The sequence below is a fragment of the Melanostigma gelatinosum genome (genome assembly GCF_949748355.1).
Source record: "Melanostigma gelatinosum genome assembly, chromosome: 11".
Lineage (NCBI taxonomy): Eukaryota > Metazoa > Chordata > Actinopteri > Perciformes > Zoarcidae > Melanostigma > Melanostigma gelatinosum.
The window spans coordinates 16,256,740-16,278,247 of record NC_136644.1 but is presented as its reverse complement, the minus strand read 5'-3'; the positions used below and the strand labels follow the sequence as shown (position 1 = coordinate 16,278,247).

The 21,508-nt window shown below is 42.1% G+C and overlaps 1 protein-coding gene across 1 annotated transcript in view; it reads right to left on the bottom strand.

Annotated features, from left to right (window-relative positions):
• Nucleotides 1–21,508, bottom strand: part of ctnna2 (catenin (cadherin-associated protein), alpha 2) — a 270,824-nt gene that overhangs the window by 216,132 nt on the left and 33,184 nt on the right. The window contains exons 3-6 of the mRNA XM_079279218.1: nucleotides 12,177–12,372; nucleotides 9,864–10,030; nucleotides 8,629–8,748; nucleotides 7,114–7,380 (exon numbers count right to left, since the gene is read on the bottom strand). Of these exons, the coding sequence (XP_079135344.1) occupies nucleotides 7,114–7,380; nucleotides 8,629–8,748; nucleotides 9,864–10,030; nucleotides 12,177–12,372 (750 nt within the window). The remainder of the gene's footprint in view (nucleotides 1–7,113; nucleotides 7,381–8,628; nucleotides 8,749–9,863; nucleotides 10,031–12,176; nucleotides 12,373–21,508) is intronic.

Here is a 21,508-nt window from a genome sequence, read left to right as displayed (position 1 = left end):
GAAATCGGGGCAGGAGAGACAATGCGGAGGGAGAAAACAGCAGACCTTGTGTGTGTGTGAGTGTGTGTGTGTGTGTGTGTGTATCTGAGAATGTACGCAAGAGAGGAAGAGGAAAGCGGGAGAGAAAGAAGAGAGTCTGAAGTGAGACAGCAAGGATAGGAGTGCACAGATTGATATAGCAATTACCAAGAGCGCTATCCCTCAGTTAGGAATACATCTCCATACATTAGAGCAGGGCTGCTCTCCAGCCACCGTTTCTCTGAGGTTTGGCTCGGCAGCGTCTCATACAAAGAAGGGGCACGCAAAAAGGTCATTGCTGTGCACACGCTGACGATGAAGAGCCCATCTATCGTGCATGTTATTCATACCACCAGAGAAAGAAATCCATCTTGTTGGCAAGGGAAGACAAACTCTCAAAAAGAAAAGCAGAAGGCTATCTTCATAAACAGGCATATTGCACACAGACTATGTTTCTCCTCACTGGTCTGATGTCTGTGATGTTTATTGGAATTCCCATCTCAGCTGTATTTTAAGGGGTGTCTCAGGGCGTCATCCCAAAAACATAAACATGGTCAATTACCTTTCACTGCACAGATGGACGCATGCGGCATTTTGGAAAGCGACTTACACTTGGAAGCTATGCTTGCCACAGTGAGATTCAAAAGGACTGGCTGTCATGCACACTTTCCCTGAGCTAGCAAGTAAATCCGGTTATAGTTGGCCTATAATGTATGCAAAGAGAGGACCGGCATATGCTTCTGCAGTGTGACTACAGGCCCTGCGATATATAGCAGAGAGTTTTGCATGAGAATACAATGCTGCTGTACCAAATGGGCTCGGAGTATGCATGTAAGCATTTCAAATGCCTCTGTTGGTTCAAGACACATCAGATGATGAGAACAAAGAGAGAAAGGGAGCAAGGGAGGTGGAGTAAGACAGGGAGGTGAGGGGGAGTGGGAAAAAGTGCTGTGTAAATAACCCCCTGAAAAAAAAGAAGAAAGAGTTAGAGGACAAGCAGATGGAAACAAAAACCATGGTTAAAATGATCCAGTGCGACTTGGATCTCTGCCGCAGGCTCAAAGCTATGCTATGCTCTGCTCGTGTATGCTCGTCTGCACTGTGTGTGTGAATGAAATGTGTTTTTGTGTGTGTGTGTGTGTGTGTGTGTGTGTGTGTGTGTGTGTGTGTGTGTGTGTGTGTGTGTGTGTGTGTGTGTGTGTGAGGGAATACAGTACATACAAATCAACTGAGAAGCATACTCTGTGTTGTCAGATAGCTGTAGGTGTGCGACCGATGTGCCGACACATAGGTCCACTAACTGTGTCAGCCTTTCTTTGCTTGCATGTGGAGGAGAGAGGAGAAGCGTTACTTTCCAACGGAAGGGGCTGACGGGTCAAATTGGTAAGGCTGTATCTGGTGAACTCAAATACAGAATCTTCTTTGACGAAGCTCAATTCAAGGATATTCATTCATCGGCCATCGAAAAGCATCAGAAGATAGCTTCCGTCTCATTACGGATGAGCCAGAGTGAAAATCTCTGTATCCAAGGACTTGCAGGATAAAAGGATAAAAATGGAAAAAAACTAGAGAGAGGGTGGGGAATAGAGAGTGGGAGAGGATGGGTGAGTGTTGAAAGTAATCAAACACTGCCATCTGCTGGTGCTGGTTTGAACATACTGTGTCCTTTGAGTCTGAAGCTTAGGCATTGGAACAGCTGCACCTTTGTACCACCTGTTTGCAATGATCCAACGAGAGCATATGTGACGCACAAAGGACAAAGTGTAGGGCCAAATTTGACATAATAATTCAGAAAAATACACCAAATACATATAATGCAATTGTACAGCCCTGTTCAGGAAGATGCACATGTCATTTGCTGGTTGAGAGAGAAGAAAAGAGCTCGGAGGACGGGGTAATTATTTTTGATTTGAATCACAATTATGTTAAAATTGCAAGATGCAAGGTTTGGGGCATTTCGATGGCCTTTCACTGGCACTCAACAGCCCTAACTTGGGGGGGGGGGGGGGGGGGGGGACCGGAGGGTCGGTGCTATGCTTCTGCACACAATGCTGTTGTAACAGCCGTATGAGGGCAGTGCAGAGCGGTGGCCATGAGCTAACCAATGGCCCGGCTATGTCAGCAAAGCACAGAGAAGCCCGGATAACAACACACACAGAGCGACTTCTTTCTCTGCTCAGGTAGACATTCCTCCGCTACGTCTTTACATACAGCATGGTTGTTTGCTGCTATATTAATGACCTGAATGTTAAACACAACTCCTTTACAACATCCCCATCTTCTTCCCACTCTTGCTCATCTAATGGAAGGCAGCAGCAGCAGCAGCAGCAGCAGAGGAATGAAAGGAAAAACCTTCTTGACTTATACCTGAACTGGCAGGGTTGTCCTTGCTCAGTTACATCACCTGAGTCATAGTGTATCTTGTATTCCTTGATGAAAAGGGTTTACAAGAAGTACTTACTTTGCTGCTGCTCACAAGCCGATACCTTAATGTGTGACACTTCAAATAAGAGTGTGAGAGTGGGAGAGACCAACAGAGTCACAATTTTTTTTAAAGGCTGCTTCATTTGACTGTATAAAGATAAGGAGCCTCAAAGAGGGAAAATGACAGGGAGACAAATCTTTTGCATATTAAAATGTGCTCAGCAGTTACAAAGTGAGAGGGGAAGAGCTACAGTCTGTCTGTTTCCTTCCTGGATGTAAGTCCTCAGAAACAGATCTTACATGTGGTAAAAACAACTGGTATATAACCTGTATCCTCAAAAATAAACGTTATACAATTCAATATTTGCTGAAATTAATTCACAACTCCACTGCTCTATCATATTTTTTTCTGTTCTGTCAATCCAACAGCATTGCTACACTGTGTATGTGTGCTGTGACCTAAAAATCTGTGCCTGTGTGTGTGCTACAGTGTGTCTTTACCCACACACCCGTAGGGCCCTGACTCCATCTGTCCTCCCACTGAGCTCATATCCCCCAAATAAAGACTTCCATTGCAACACGACAGGGTTTTTCCTGCATAGCGAATTTAAAGGTGGCCATCCTCAAATTCTGTGTCGCCTTCACCAAACCATGCCGCAGTGACCGCGACAATGAAACCTTTCACACGACTCTCTCACTGCCAACTGATAATGGAACAACTGAATCAGTCCAGGGTGGTGCCTGGTGAATGTACAGTGGATATGGACGACAGGCTAACGAATAAGCACTGGTCTTTATAGACATAATTCAAGTAAATGTTAAACATTAATGGTCTTACTGGAAGACTGTATAAGTTGTTTGTTTTGGTTTGTCAACAGTATATCTGTCGTAGTCAATGCCTCGTATAGGTGGAGCAGATGAGGTCCTGCAAATCCGCTTTTGACATTAAAGTTATGAATCAATGTTTCGTGGTTGTTTACCTTATTTTGAGCCAGGAAAAACCTAAAATCACATATTCATCCCTTGAAGCCAGTAACATTTCTATATTGAACTAATTGTTGATATTACTGTAAAGTCCACTATTTCTGAGGGGAGGGGACATTCAAATAGAGTGAATTTGAACTGATGCTGACCTCCACTTTCTCTCCAAATAGATCTTGTACCTCAGAGTCCAAAGTTGACTCAATCCAAACTAATCCTGTGTGTCGGTGAAAAAAAGAAAAATAAAGTACAGATGAGGTCACACCCTCTTTCTTGTCTTATTCATAAACTGCCCTTTCAGTCCCGCATTTGTGCCCTGCATTCAAAAATCGTGTCTAACCTTCTCTGTCACTGACGGTATAAACTCAGGAGCAGCTGAGGCAATGCGCTCAACATCTTTGCCATTTTCATTTTAGAGGCATATGAGGCACAATCTTCCTTCAAAAACATACAGAGTCCTCAGGATGTCTGCGCTAATAAAGATGGGAAACAATCCACATAGCAGGCAATCTATATCCTCAATGATTTGTCCGTGTTGGTGTGCTGGTTTTACAGATGATTGCACGTACTTGGCAGCGAGATACAGGAAATGAAAGGTACACTGTGTTCTTTTCTTCAGTCTACCCAAAAAAGGAATACTTGTTTACAGTGTGCTCAGGATTATTTATTTCCTCAGTAAGTGTGAGACGAATATAAACTGTTGTGATTGCTAAGACACACACCTGCATTTCCATGTCACTAAATGTCTGAGTGAAAGATGCTGTAAGAGACTCGGTAAGAAGGAAGGAGTCAAACCAAATAGTCGAAATGTTGACATCTGGTTGGCAACTTGTCCATAATCACTCGTGCCGATTAATGAAATGAGCACCATCATCCCCCCCCCCCCCCAAAAAAAAAGAAAACTGTGGCTGTGTCTATCCGAGTCTGATTCTGAGCTGTGCTCAGGTCCGCTATCTACGCACACAACCATTGCAGAGGAGTCAAAGACTGAGTAACAGATCAAAGCTGACTTGAGGACAGGGAGTGGATGGAAAGACGAAAGAAAAAGAGAGAGTTTGACATCCGGAGAACAGTTGTATCATTTCATCACAATAACATATAAATCCAACATCATATGCGCCATCGCGTTTACAGAATGTGTGCATGTGCTTTTCCACCAAACAGAAACGACGTACGTGTGCAGAAAACACTTAGCATGCAGTCGTGCACATGCATAAAGTCCCGCAAGTGCCATGCCTCATAGTTGATATCAGGTCATTACTATTCAGAGAGGATCTGACCACAGTCTGTGTCTCTGTCGTAAGTTAGGAATTAAACATGCAGCAGCTTCAGGCAAGCACAGAGGGCTAAGCAAAGGGCAATTTGTCTCATTTAACTGCTGCCTGTCTGCCGAATAGAATAAAATGATGCAGGTCCTTTGCTTTTCTAAAAAGCTCCACTGTTCTGAGTCGACGTGATGACTAAAGGCCACCGGCCTGTTGTAGAAAAACAGGATAGCAGGTTCTAAATAAACTAGGATTGAGTTATTCTCAAAGCGTCTCGCACTAAGTAGCTTTTAGTTGTTCATCTGATACGTCAGAGTCTACGTTTCACCCGACTATTCTGACATGTCTCCTCACAGCAGCACCATTATGTTAAATATAGCAGCTACTTGCAATTTGCAAACATCACCACAAGGGGTCATGCACGCATTGTGAAGTAGCCACCTTGTGAACAGAACACATCAATAAGAGCAGCTGTGATCAACCTACGATATAAAAACTAAGTACTGTAGTTTTAAGGGCATACTAAACAAAGCAAGACAGACGAAATACACATTTGGCGAGACAGAAAAAAAGTCTAGGAATATATGTTAAAGTGTAAAAGTATGCTAAGGGTTAAATGCAAGCTTATGTTAACAAAATATGTATACGTGTGGGTACAACATTCAAACTACAATATAACGTATTTTAAGAGTGTGGTTATGTATTTTGACTGTTTGATACTTGACTGTGTCATTGACCACAGTATTACATTACTGTACATGTGACATTACATACCTTCAAATTAATTTAAACATTTCCTTCATTATAACACATCCTAAAGGGACAATGATTTGTAGTTGTCGGGCGAGATTTATAAACGCACCATTAGAAGCCCACGCCCCCTGGCAGCAGTTATAGGGTGCTGACCAGAGGCTCTTGTTTTGGTCCGAGCTTTGTACACATCGCATATGCGTTTTTTCAGCGCTGTGTCACATTTCCTTAGCTTCCGCTTGGATAAGTGCTTACCAAATGTCACCTGGTTGCTACATTTGTACAGACGTTAATGTCAAGGATCGTCCAGAAAACAGCAAAATAAGAAACTACAGGCTAGAGCAGAGTCTCTGCACATACAGACGTCACCACCCACTTCTATTGGGTAATACGTAATGATTGAGAGACTGAAGACTCAGTGGCAGTTTATTAAGTAAAAGTAAGAGCTAAAAAGGAGCAGAACGGCAGAACATATTCAAATATATTATTGTCTCAGAACGGTACAGCTGTGTTCAAGTAAGCAGATCATGTGACATGTGTCAGTCTTTAACAATAAAAACTGGGTTTGCAACAAATATGATTCTTCATATTCAGTTCCAGTTCCAGAGTAGATGATGTGAAATAAAAATGTGTCACAATTGATCCTGGTAATGAAAATAGGCAGCTGCAGTTTGTAGCAGGTCCAACAATTTAGTGGGAAAAGTCTCACAATAGATAAGACTGCTCCTGCTGCCAAGCACCAGTGAGGACAGTGCACAATACTGAATGTGCTATCAGATGAAACATCACAAAGGTGCAGTGGGTCTGGTTTCGACTGATACAAGAAGCATTACTTTGTAGCTGGAGCAGGGGAAATGTCCTGAAATATTCATTACATCTCGGAAATGATCGACACAGCGTGTGTCTGAAATAAAACAGGAAGCAGTAGCCTGTTGTATGCTGAGGCAATACTGCAGTACAATGGGGGTCTTCAAATGGAAATGTGCAGCATTCAGGTTTCTCCGAATGTGTCAGCTAAATGTCTAGAATCTGCATGTAAGCAAATACATTTTTTTTGTCTGATTGACAGCTTAAAGCCCAAATAAGGCTGAGGAACATTTACAACATAAGTCAAAGTACTATTGTCACCCTGAAACAGTGGCCTGAGAGTACTCCTGCTTTTCTATTCAACGAGACACTTTTGGATTCACAACACATTGTATTGAGGATGTTTGTAATGAACAATGACAATGATCAACACCCTGATCCATCATCCAAAACCAGTTTAACGTCCTGACCTGTGGAGACACGATCACCTAAACAGAAAAACGCTACCAGCTTTGAACATACCAATAGTTCACCATCAATATATAACCACTAGATGGCAGCAGTGAATCTATGCTGTGGAGAAAGCTGGAAATTGGTGAGCCCCTTTATTTAGGCTATATTCTCTGTCTCTGTTGTGTTTTAAGTACCGGGTGCTATAATTTACTCATGCAGCACGTGTCACATGTGCGTTCAGCAGTCTTTGTCTCTGTGCACTTTAAGACACAATGGAAATCTAGGTATGGTCATCAGAGAATTGCACTCAATAATGCTCATCACTGTGCTTTCAGAGCTGGAATATTCCAGGAGTGTGTGAACATATATATAAGTGTAGTATTTGAAAAGAAGAACAGAATGCTTGCTGACTTACATCAAATTCGTTGAGGGCAGCAGCCAGCTCTCCGATGCTGGCATGGCCATGCTTCTCGTCAGTGGGTGAGGTGGCCTGAGCAGCACTGGAAATGCCTCCTATGGCCTCCTGCACCTGCTTGAACACGTAGTCCCGGTTAGCACGTGTGGCCGCCACATCTGGGTGGCGCAGGAAGGCCTGTGAGGCCGTGTACAGCATGGTGGCGTTTTTCTTAAGGGCCCCGCGTGCAGCTGCCATCTCATCTCGACACTGGGGGTCTTTCAGCTCCTGAGGAGGCGATAAAGGTTCTCAAGTAAGCACTAATAACCAGTCAGTCCTTCAAGAAAGGTCAGCGCATATTTCAGAATTAAGAAAGACCCTACACAACAAATGTAACGGCAAAAGAGTGCAGTATTTTGTATATAGTGTGTGGAATGTTGGTCAAGAGCTGCAAAAAGCACCGTTGACGGAATCAATGATTCACAATAGAGCCTAGCAGAGCATGAACTGATCCCATTTTAAGACATTTCATGTCGAAACAAAAGTTCATGTCCCATCTGGATTGGTATTGTTCCAACCACACAAAGTTACAGCAGTGTCAGCAGAACAGCAACCCTGGAGCTAGCTGGAATTCAGCTCAGTGTTTTGCTGTGGGACAGTTCAGCGGGGTGGACACTTGCCAACATGACACTTGTTTATCTTCTAAAAGCTTTTTGTCACACTGGGGGCCATGTTAGATATTCCAACACTTTCATGTGTTATCCTCTCTTGGGTAAAATAAGCACTGATGCAGATATGTGCTCCTTTACAGTCATATGATGAAGTTATTTTGAATACTATGAAAAAAACACTACTGTGCTGTGGAATTTCTAGCTTTAAGTTATGTGCCGTACATTTCAGCTAAGACTAATCATACAGCAATAACCTGCAACATTTATGTTTTGCTGAAATGTTACAAAGTGCACCTTTTATTATCAGCTGTAACTAATAACATAAAACATAAATATGTTCATGAAATAAACCACTTTGAACGTGTTTGGAATGCTGGTTGAATAACTTCACAACTATTAGTACAATCATTGATTGAGGTTCCATTCCAGCTTAAATAACTATTCCCCCTCCCCCCTCCAGAAAAATATGATCATCTTGTTAATCACATCACGATGGCAGCGTGTGTGTATGTGTGTGTTGTAAAGATAGCCTTAAAAAGACAATGCAAAGCAGATATTACTGCACATCATTATGGAGTTGAACAATATATTTTTCAGAATCTGACACGAAACTACTTTTGCTATTCACTGATTGGTGTCTCAGGATTCCCTCGTCTCAGCGTTTTCTTACAATGGCCTGAACTCATACAATATTAAACCATTGACTGTATCTTCAGCTGTTCACCAATAATCTGCTGTGCACTTACAACCGACATATGACGTTTAGAAATCGCCAGAGGAAGCCCGAGCACAGACACTTTCTCCCAAAGGAACTGAATTAGCTTTTTCTTTGAAAGACAGAGAAGAAGACGGAGCTCCCAGATACCTGCTGCCTCCGAGCTGCCACATAGTTCAGCTTCACCATCTCCTTCCCAAACTCCTTGAAGCGGTTGGCCAGGTCCTGCTCATTGGTCGCATTCTTTACTCCCTCCAGGGCCTCCTCCACCTGTAACACACAGACACACAACTAGAATAATGGATCTTCCAAAACACTTAGTGGATGCACTTGAAAACTAGCATACATTGATCTATATGGTGTGATTCTGTAACATGCATCAATCCATAAATGTTACAACATACATTAAAGTAAAACAATAACCGAGCACAATTGCAACCGGGTTTTTAACAGCATCCACCGTTTAGTTGTGCACTTTTAATGGGTCTCACTTCAGCGATCTCCACCCCTCTTTACGGGTACACTCCCACTCTAAGCTCCTTTCTATCCCGAATGAAAGTGATGCACCAGATGTAATGGAAAAGAGAGAAGAGCGAGATAACTTTTAAGTGGCCTTTGATGGCAGAGCTTATACTGGCTAGAGTTAAGCCCCTCTGTGGGCCTCAAGAATGTAGGTTGGAAGAGAGGAGTGTGAGTGTGAGTGTGTGTGTGTGTGTGTGTGTGTGTGTGTGTGTGTGTGTGTGTGTGTGTGTGTGTGTGTGTGTGAGAGATAGAGAGACAGTGAGTGAATGAAGGTGCATGGAGGCCTGAGTTTGATTCAGATTATGCCAGTGGCATATCATTCTTCCTAACACTCTGTATTACCTTCTCTTTCAAAGCCTGAGCCATTTTCTCCATAAAGGACAATGAAACATGTGTTCTACAAATGACTCTACAGCCGGCGAGTGGGAGGGGTATGTCTAGTTTATCACACCAAGGCACTATAGTATGATATTGATACAGTACAATCAGAAGTGTGGTTGCAGGACATTCCTCATCTATATGCTGATGTTTGCAGAGGCTGTGATGAAAGCATACATTGCTGTTGTGGACTATACAACAGGAGGAGGACTTTTTTTTTGTTGAACATCTGACGAACACCAGTGTACTTGCAAGTCTTATTGATACACTTGATTCTATCAGTTGCAAAACAGATTAGGGGATGCATCTGTTATGGCCAGGCACGCTACATACATTAACATGAGTATTCTAACTCTAACACAACATAACCAATAAGTGTAACTCCATGGCTTCATATCTCTATGAGGTCACAGGGTCAGTACACTTTGTTCTTCGGGAAGAGGAGCGGTATATCCGTTTTAAAATAAGGTGACGGTCGCACTTACAATTTTGAGGTGGGCCAGCAGCCGCATGACATCAGCCATGTCAGCGAGGATGAGCAGGCGGGTGACAGCAGAGAGCAGGGCGCGGGCGGCCCTCACCATGGTGCCACGTTTCACAGAGGAACACGGGTCATCGGCAAACTCTGACGAGGAATTACGCATCGTCTCTCCTGCAAGAGGAAAGGTGAGACATGATTATATCTCGCCCAATAGCAGACAGTATATTATCATCTGTGAGTGAGTATATGTATGTGTGCGTTCTGTATACACGCTGCATGTATACATTGTTTAACACCAGTTGAAGACAGAGGTCGTGGTATGACGACATTGAGATGACTGATTGTTCCTTGAATCTGTGTCTGCCCTGTAAATAACCGGTTTAAGGCCCAATACTGACTTGCTTCATCCGATTAAGAGCTCATGAAACTGTGTTGCTTGTTTGGAAATACATCTCAATTTGGCCTGCTCCAGTTGACTCAAACCCACACAAGCACAGAAATCAATGAGCTTGTAACCTAGAAGCCTTACAGAATGGTCATGAGTGCTGAGCCGTCCCCTCTACATAACGTGCTGCAAAGAGGTTCAGTTGTGATTCAACCAGTTCATCTTTATTTACCACCAACAATTTTGTTTTGATGCAACTATGCAACTACCCATTTGTTGGAGCCATATTTTTTGTTTTGATTACAAATCATATTCTCTAAATTTGCTGATACATTCGTGGGATCGAAATACATTAGTTTGTCTTATGAATGGATGTTAAATTTGTATTCAGCAATTTTTTTTTTTGGGAACTATTGTTGTTAATCTGATGATGATCAGCTGTGATAAGAGGAAGGGGTGGGGGGGCCGAGTCTGGGTTTTTTGACCTGTGGTCTGAAATCAGCATCCATAATTGAATCATGACAAGATAAAGGGGTTTGGGATGATGAAGTCACGATGACACGGGTCTGATGAGGTGATGGCATATTGAAGAGTGACCTTAACTCGGCCAATGATGCCATCTGGGGACACATGTAGTGGCTGCTAAAGGTCGCTGTGTAAAGTGAACATAGCACATTTCTGGCCTCTGAGTTCCAAAGTTACTAATATTAAATCATTCTCCCTGACATGTAATGATATCCAACTTAGGAAAAAGGTGTATGAAGAGAGAATGAAAAGAGTGTCCCATCAGCAGCCCACGTCTGTGCTGAAGGGCTAGTGAGCGTGCTCATCTTTTCATAATGCCAGTAAAAGGTGAAGAGATGTGGAGCATTAACTTTCATCTCGTTTTCTGGTGATGGTCAACCAAGGTCTTTTCCTGAGATTGGTGCAGGGTACTGAGTTCCATTCATTGCCTTTTTTCAAAGGGCATAACGAGCAGTGCAATTATTCATGAGCATCAGTTCAAAACAGGCCCAAAGATATATAGAATGTCTTCCATAACCTTTTTTTTGTTTTTAACAGCCTTCCTTTGGTTTTGGCTCACATTCTAAACAGGTTGGGATGATTGATTTTGTCCTTTTTGATGTCAGCTGTGGTGATGACCTGTGTGGCAACAGTCCATTTCACGCCTCAAAAGAGCTGAGTGCCAATATATTCAGTGTTCAACAGTACCGGCGGCCAAGAGGAGCTGCCAGTGCAGGATGAGGAATACCCCAACAACACAACATACGGTTTGCTGAGCTACATTTGCTCTTTCTGCTGATGCTGATGTTATCGAACGGCGAATCCAATTCCGTTCTGGGGACAAACATCTGATTCACATGAAGGCACACTGACCAAAGAGAAACTTTGAAAACTGTGACACTGACCCCTGAGAGCGAGAGCTCCCCCAAAGACTGAGCATGATTTGTTGAAGTGAAGAGTTGTTGCTAATGAAAGTGGGCTTCTTTAATGTCTTACAATTCAGCAAGACTCTCCACTATCACAGACAGTCGAAGCTCCAACGATGCATGACTTTAGGGTCCAACTCCAGAATTAGGCTCATTACATTCATGAAGCTGCGTGCGCCAAGTAAAGCCCAAAGCTAATGCGTAGTAATCTGTTATATTTAATGGATTTGCCTTGCCACTCTTAACTCTACAACGGTTTAAAGCACACACAATTTTACACATTTGACTTGTTCTGACAGTCAGAGCACTTAATACGCTTCCAAACATTATAATTTGTATGGCAAATACTTTCCTAGGGTAGCCCCTCAATGCTCGAAAACAACATTGGCATTCCAGTCCTTTTTACAGCAACTGGTTCCAGCAGTGCCAATTATTTCAGTTCCACTCAATGTCTGTCAAATGTAAAATTGTGTCTGCATAGGAACATCCAAAACGAGCTCACCTTGCTTACGGACGTCCTCGACAGCAGAAATGAGCTCCTCCTTGAGGTCGTGGCTGTCTTTGGCGATCTGCTCACCCTTTTCCAAGAAGTTCTGGGTGGCCTGCTCAACAGACACTGCCAGGACATGGGCCTTCTTGGAGCGCCCCTTCTTCTTACTGGATGGCCCTTTGTTGCTGGTGTTCACCAGGGTGGTCACCTGGGGAAAGAGGAGAGGTCATTACAGTTGGTTGAGTGGCATAAACAGCACGTGAAACACAACACGAGGGTGAAAAAGTGCAGGTTTTGTGCATTTGCGACAGTAATCCTGGCTTTGGGGGTCATGGCACACTGCCATTGTGGAGATCAGCCACAGGCTTGACTTAAGCATTGCTCTCCTGATGTTGTAAAACAAAATATAATAAATAAATAAATATAAATGTTATTTACTGTCATCGATTTTGGAGAGCCTACACTGCAAAGAGTCAATAGGATGATGTGTTACTGAACCTTCACAATTTATATAATTGTTTTGGGTTAAGTCAGCATTTTGCAGTATGTTTTGCAGAAGAAATGCAATAAAATACTTTCCATGAAAGCTTCTATTATAGCCAAAACAAATGTCTGTATTCGACTATAACTATTAATCTCTCCCCACAGCAGTCAGGAGGATGACATGCAGGGACATATGTTTTATGCAAACACAATGTGTGTTAATGTTATTGATGCTGGAAGTGCCACGAGAATGAAAGACCCATTTTAAACAAGACCTTTGACAAAAGTCACAAGATTACGAGAAACAGGCATCCTCACTTAAAGCTAAAAGCTTTTACCTAATCAGCAGTCGGAGAGTTCACGACCATGCAAACCTCATGGTTGAGAGATATATGTTCAGCACTTGAAGATAATACGGCCATGCGCTGAGAACATGCGTTTGGTTTGGTTCGACAGCAGCAGCCGAACTTGCACAATCGGGTGATATAATTAGTTTGCGGAATATATCAAACGGCCTTCACTTTAAAAAGCTACTAAGAGCAAAGTTATGTCCTGCCTCGGCTGCATTACTTCAGGGCTTCTAGACTGGAATAAAAGCGTTAATGATGTATGTCCTTTCTCAGGATGCAGTCAGGAATAGCAGGGCTGACACGAGACCGCTCTCGTCTTTTGAAACTGTTTTGACTATAAAGTAATTCATTATTTAACAACATCTTTTTAAAAATCTATATTCAAAGCCGCACAGACAACTAACTTTGACACATCTGTTTACCGTCAGCTCATCTGCTCTGCATCACCTGCCACAGCTGAACGAGCGCTCATTATGAAGTGCAGCCGTGTGTTTATTCCAATCTAAGTTTGTTGAATCAATAACTCATCATTATATTTACACATGAAAGCGTTGACAAACCTGCGACACAAACTCCCCTCTGACCACACAAGAAGCCTCGATCCACCACCACCACCACCGACAGACACATGAACAAATACACTCCCCATCCTTTCAGGTTCCACCTCACAGACCTGCTGTGCTGTTGTTCAGCAAGCTAATCAACAGCACACACAGTGTCCAGGCAGATTCAATGGCAGCTCGTGGTACAAAACATGTGATTGCCTTCTGCGCAGGTCCTTAAAGGAACATTGTGTAGGATTTAGGAGGATCTCTTAGCAGAAATGGAACATAATATTGATAACTATATTTTAGTTGGTTGCCATCTGCATACTCGCCACTAGATGCCACTAAATCCTGCACACTGCTCCTTTAGCTACCATATTATACATATTATTACACATATATATTATTACACATACATATTATTACACATATATATTATTACACATACCAATTATTACACATATATATTATTGCACGAAGAGTCTTTGATACACCTGGGGATGAGGAAAGCAAATACTCTTTTATGATTGGCTGTCAAGTGTCTTTTTAAATCATATATCAGGACACCACAGATACAGTAAAGGCAGCTGGTCAACAGTTAAGCCACGTATCATTCAGTATGCTAGTTGTTGTACCGCCTCGTGGTATGTTGATAGTTATTAGGCCTCTATAGAAAAAAACAGTCATGAATAGTCACATAGGCTACATAAAAACAACAACAATACATCCTTACATATGCTACAGAGCAAGGGAAATAATATCAACACACTAACTAAACCTACAGGCACAAGTTAATTACACCACACATTGTCCACCTATCTACATCCATAAGTATTATGATACACGTACACCCAGTGGCCCCCCTCAGCAGGCGACCCCGTACTCCAATAAAGCGGCCCTGCAGCTTTGAGTGTGGACACTTCATTAGACTCACCCAGCAAAGAGTCCTCTGAGTGCACATAACCTGCGTTCATGTGTGCCATACATACATAAACCCACATACATTTTTAAATGATTTCCCAAATGCAGGGTTAAACCTGTAGAACTGACTTGATTTTATACTGAAAGTCTTTTCCACTCTACTGTTGCCAAGTAGGGAAAGGTATTTTGCCCGTAACATGTCTTAAATGTCCATGGCACGATGTCTGTGGACCTGCACATGCTAATTATCTATGAGAGCCCCTAACTATCTCACAATAATTCTTAAAATACCATGGCTCATTACCTTCAACAATCTTACGAGCAAGTCTCAATTCCTGCCTTACCCTATTTCCTACCGTCAACCTTTTTAATTCATTGAAAGGGCCAACGGGAGACATGGAGCTACGGTTCAGTCGCACCTTTAGTCGTTTATTTTGAGCTGTTTGAAGTTTAGTTTTAATCCTCCTTGGGCTGCTTCTTCACCTTGTAGTACAGGCATAGTCAAAGTGAGGCTGTATTAAAACTGAGGCTAACTCAGGGTTTACTTATCCAAAAATTGGGCCTGAAATTAGATTGTGTGGTTCACAATGTAATGTTTTAGCCACAGTGTCGCCCACTGTAATACTGAGCTCCAAGAATCTATTCAACCTTACTTGAGAAGCAAATGATATAGATTCAGTTCTCCCAAGGTGCAAAGACAATTCATTTTCAGTTAGTTACTGATGTTTTTCAATTCATCACTTCCCTGGTTCTCAATAATGTCTTTCTTCTTCTGGGTAACCAGTAAAGCCAAGTCGTCCTCATCGAGAAAACAGTGACGTACGCAAACAGATTTCACGTCATTAATGTATAACAGAAAGAGCGAGGACCTAGGACCAATGACCTTTCCACAAGTACTAGCCAGTCAAAGAGAAGACAGGAAGCACAGTTCTACACATACATACACATACACAACTTGCAAGGAGTACATTATTTGAAGAGCTTAATAAATGCACCACTGAACAACTAAATACAAGCCTTGACCTGCGTGAGGTTGGATGTTTAATATGATTTCATCAATGATCACTTTGTGCATTATAAAGTCACATTGAGGTTCATTGTTTAGAAGAGTCGAGAACGTGGGAGGCATCTGACTTCATTGCGGCGTCAATAAAAACAGAAGTTTCATTTGTTTGGCACTGTTCATGGTGGCAATAACATCACGCTGAAATAATGCTTGCAGTGCACCTGGTATTTTGAAAAACAGCTAAAGAATATAATGCCATTTTAATCAAGCAGGGTAATCACTTTGGCTTATGGCATCCATAAGTTGGCTGCTCATACCATTACACAGTGGATCCACTGCCAGCAGCAGCCAACAGACACAACGGCTGTCAATGTGTCTGTAGTAATTGGGATGAAAGATACATCGTTTGATCACATGCTGTGTTTAATTGCTTCATGTTATGGGTTCTGTGTCCAGGGTACCAGCTCACTGGATGTATAACCTGATTACCCAATGTGGGACGGGATTTTTGAATAATAAGACTTATCCGTTTATTAATAATTTTATGAAAATAAATGCCTTTTAAACAGAGTTCAGGGATGCAGTTCTGTGGAAGTAGTAATTACATTAGACAATCCCACAGTGACATGAATTGTAGGCAAACTGCAAACTTTGGGTGCTGTCTGTTGCAGCCTCTACCTTCTTCAGACATGTTAGCTCGGAGATTAGGGGTCAAGTGTATGGATTTATTTGATCTTGGCTGAACCCAACTTTTATACCTACATCATGCATTTTGCAACAGAGGATGAGAATATACTGAGTTATGGGTCTGTATAATTCATCTGCACTTCAATTGCTCATTTATTCATGAACACGGGGTGTGTCATGTAGCTTTCCACAGAGATCCAATCAGTAAAGTCAAAGCTTGTTGACGTTTTGTTCTGCAACAGTGACTTAAAAAAAAGAATTATGCCGCAATAACCTCACAGGATGCACTGAGGCAAATTCAATTCATCTGCCTTCATACAGATTTAACTGTTCTATTTTTATGATATCTCGCTGCGTCTGCACGCAGATGCCTCGCCGCATGTCCTCAGAATGAGCTCAAAAGAAATACAGCGGAAACAGCTGCAAACTGATAAAAAAACATGAATTATGGGTCTCTGTCACAGCAGACATTTTGGCTCGTCATAGTAGGAAAAGCAGAGGCGTTACTAATAATATTAACAATGGCTACATATTCAAGTCTCCCAATCAGCCTCATGATGGTGTGACAGTGAAAAATGCACAACACAGGACCTTGTAATTCATCAACCCTGGTACAAAATGGTCACAAATATATAATACATGTACTAGAAATGAAAATTAAATAGGGTTTACAAATGTGGATAACAATTTGTGCGTAATTTAGGGTTTAACGGGGGAGACACAGCTTTGGAAAGCCGTTTTAACGTTCAAAAGCGAGACTGGTTATGTTTTGCAGATGTCTTTACTCGATACATGTTGCTATTTTAGGATAGAGCAGTATAGGATCCATCCTGTTCTCTCATAATGCCACAGGGCCTAGTGTAGCACTGTGTAGTCAAATGATGAATGGTGTCATAAAGCTATGTTGGTGTATGTCACGACTTCAACAAAAAAAGTCTGAACCCGTCAATAACTATTGCAGGAAAACACAGACTAATCAAATCCTTCAGGGAAGAGGTAGAAACAAAAGAAGCTTTGGGAAAATAAATGAAGTGGGGCATAACGAGTTCATCCAAATGTGGCCAAATGCGAAACTAAATAAATTCAGTGTCTGGGCAGGGCAGCCTTGCACTTTTCTGCCAGCTGGTAATTGGCCCTGGGCAAGCCTATTTATTGTGTGTATTAGCAGCACAGCTTGGACTTTATGCAAAAACACACTGTGGTTATTTCCATACAGCCACAAGTTATGTCATGTCTCAGGCTTAGCCCCGAACGCTCACACACCACAAGCTTTACTTGGTAGACGGTCATTGATAGGCTGTATAACCATTATTGAGCTGTAAACTTAGACCCGAGTGCTCTTGGATATTTGGTAAAGCATCAGATTCTTCGTGTTCCATTATCAACACCCGGCAATGTTGAAAGGCAAAAATCAAAGGAAGCATAGTAGCTTCAAATGACCGTCACAGACTTAATGAGAGTGTACTTCAGCTGTGTCTGGTCACATGAAATATATGTGTATGTGTTAATATGACTGAAGGCAGTGACTCGTGGGAATAACTCCACTGAGTTGTCTCTATTACTTAAGCCAATTACATAATTGGCTTTTACTAAGCATATACAAATACCAGAATCTATAAACCAACATAAAGACTGAAACGTAGAAATCTGATCATAGAATTTACAATTATATGACTGGACGTACATGGCGGGATGACAAAAGAGTTAGGGGAAAGGATAAGGAAATGTTTTGCCATATGATGCAACAATGTAACATATTTAATTATTAGCCAACTAAAGAGGGGAAGTCTGGCCTGGCTGTGTGCTGATACACAAACCACTTTGGCTCAATATGTTGTTATGAGCCGAGACACAGCGGTGCTACACAGCGTTATCACTAAATGGTGCTTCTAACATGGTATGTTCATGCTGTGCTTCTCCAAGGGACAGATGTATTAAACACAATAAGTACGCACAAAAACATGCTTAGGAACGGAATGGGACACGGAACACAAAACACGGAATATGGTACACTATGTTTACCAGTGAGGTCTCAGGGCATGAGTGCAGAGATTCACAGGGCTTAGACTGACCGTCCACAAAAAACAAAATATCGATTAAAAACTGGCAGCTGAACAGAATCAGCGCTTGTCATATTGACGCGGCAAATATTGTACAAAACTGTGGACAGCGGATTACTATGAATGTGGATAACAGGCCATTGCTGGGTCAGTACTCTCCACAAAGAACATTACCAAATGTCCCGAAAGATTGATTGTGTGAGGATGTACTGACACACACACACACACACACACACACACACACACACACACACACACACACACACACACACACACACACACACACACACACACACACACACACACACACACACACACAGCAATGACCACAGACACACAGCAAGACACGGTCACTGGACAGGAAAGACACAAGAACACAGATGCACAATGAGAACAAAATTGGCTGAAACATAACCAACGAGACACAAGGAAGATGGGCTTGTATTTTCATTCGCAACACATTAATAGATTGATAAATTACAGCTTCTGACTCGTTTGTCTTGTCCTGAATTAACACTCCCTGCTACTGCAATCCTGTTGAAACACATGGTGGAGAATGAAGCTTAGCTGTTTGTGGCACCATGTTTTTAGCGGTTTCCCACACTCAACCCAACCATCTCCAACTCCATTTTATTCATCACACCTTCATCATCAGCAGTCATGCCTCTGCCAGAGTTCCTTAAATTTAGCCCCAGCTTTTAAATCCTGCTCAAGTATGCAGGCTGTTAGCCTGCGACTCAGATGCGGAAGCTCACTGATTGGGTAACACATACGTGCACGTCATTGGACACTGATATATGCTGGAATAAAAATTCACCGCCAACAGCCGATAATATCAAGTTGTTACCTCAGCCTTTGCATACAGATTAGATTTTATTTATCGAAAATGGAAATGTGCTGGAAATTCAGTGTTTGGACAACAAGTCCCTCTCTATCTAACAGAACCGGACAATGTTTTTTTGGGGTTTTTTTTCAAAGCGATGAGTTATCAAAGCATCTCCAACATTCAGGCTGAGATGGGAAACAGTTCACAGGTACTACACACTGTAAGTGATTATTCTGCGGCAGTGGTGAGGCTAACCTTTCCTTCAGGCCTAAGGAGTTGTTGTGCCTTTCCCTCCCATTTTATTCCTCATCAATAGTATTAAATGCCACGCGGCCTTTCCTCTCCAGAGCACTGGCCAGTGGACTGTCCACTCAGTCATAAATCCTCGCGGCTCTGCGCAGCCGTTCAATTTTCCGCCTTCAGCCTCTGAGACTTGCATCCAACGGATGAGTGATGCACTATAACTGTTGAACATTTAACGAAGGCCATGTGCATGTGTGTGCACGTGTAGCCAAACTGCACACGCACGCATCATCATGCGTACCCATACACAGCTCCTGAGAGATTCATGTCAACCTTTGGCCCCCTCCTACAGAAAGTGATATATTTAACATTCCCTGTTGAATAATTAATGAGGCGGTTTATGTCCATGTGTAAAGTGCATAATCTGTGAAAAAGCTCAGGGGTCAAACGCAAGACGGGGTCCTCTATTTTCCAAGTGGGTGGATCAATCACCGAGCTGTGAGAAGGATAATACAGAAACCTGTCTGCACAAGAGTGTGTTCACAAAGTGAAAATAATACACACTATATTCAGAGACCCACACACACTTGCATTGCACATTCACATGTAAGAGAAAACAAACATACTGCATATCTACTCATATTCTCCTGAACTGTGCTGATGAAAAAGGTATTTTTTGGGCTGAAGTCTGTGCTCACTCTTCATTATACCGTTCTTCGTTATTTAACACATCTTTTGAAGTTAACAAGTGCTGAAGTGCAAAGCAGTGCGGATTAGCGAGCATTAAGATAAGTACCTGAATAGGTTATTGGGTGGCAAAGAGGAAGGGTTTTAGCACGGAGTGTCACATTGCAGGGGTGTCAAGCTCTGGCATTCTGTGGCATTCTTAACCATGCAGCGTGTTCAATTCACAACCACATCCTCATGAAACCTCCTGGAAGCATACTCAGTTTTAAAGCCTGGAGATGAATGCTGCAGAGGAACAGTGATGGATAGGAAGGAAAACTGATGAATAATACAACATAGCGCTGGTGTTCAAATATCTGCATCTTTTTAGCTGTATTTGTCCTACTTGTATATGTAGTTTCCCTGAATTCTCAGGTTTATCAAACTACCTGCAGTTTTGTTGAACTTTTTAGCATTTTACAAATGATACACTGACTCTGTATATCCACCCATTTTCTACCCCACAATAATACATGAGGCCTCACTCTCACTTTACTTACTTTAAGTGATGAGCACTCATGGAATGTAACAAATATCAATGGTGTTATCTACATTAGTGGTTCACACAGAACTCCTGCATTCTGCTTGGAGAGTCTTTCTGTCTCATCCATACTATTCCCTCATTAGTAACCCTCATAGCACATGTTCCTATACTCGGTTTGATCGTCATATCATTCTCACCACAGATGTCTTTTTGCTATCCATGAGGTGATTAAATTCTTTTTTTGAGGCATGGCAAGACCTTTTATTTTTTTATTTTATTTAAATTGAACGGCTGCGCAGAGCCGCGAGGATTTATGACTGAGTGGACAGTCCACTGGCCAGTGCACTGGAGAGGAAAGGCCGCGTGGCATTTAATACTATTGATGAGGAATAAAATGGGAGGGAAAGGCACAACAACTCCTTCGGCCTGAAGGAAAGGTTAGCCTCACCACTGCCGCAGAATAATCACTTACAGTGTGTAGTACCTGTGAACTGTTTCCCATCTCAGCCTGAATGTTGGAGATACTTTGATAACTCATCTCTTTTTTTTACTTTTCTCTGTGTATATAATTTATTGACCCCAGGGTCACATTGTGTTTTTATGCTTTTAAATGTCTGCTCTGTTAAGCACCTTGTGATACTATTGTCTGTGAAAAGCGCTATATAAATAAAATTCATTCATTCATTTTATGATGCACAGTTGATCTACACAATATATCCTGCCAACACTTGATGTAAGGACACTTTTACAAAAAGCCCAATGGGGTAGCCAATATCTGGTTCCAAATATTTACTGGAGCACATTGTTCTGTGGAAAGAACTTTTTTTTTGTGGTTACCAAGAAATATCTAAATATACCATTCACCAAGTGTGTGTGTGTGAAAAAAGTCAATGATTAGTCCTTTGGGAACTAATCTAAAGAGAGTGGGTTTTTTCAAAATCATTGCGCAACCCCAGCTAATTAGAACATTTCAGCAACGATGCATTTTAACTCAAACTTTCCACCTCCATTAA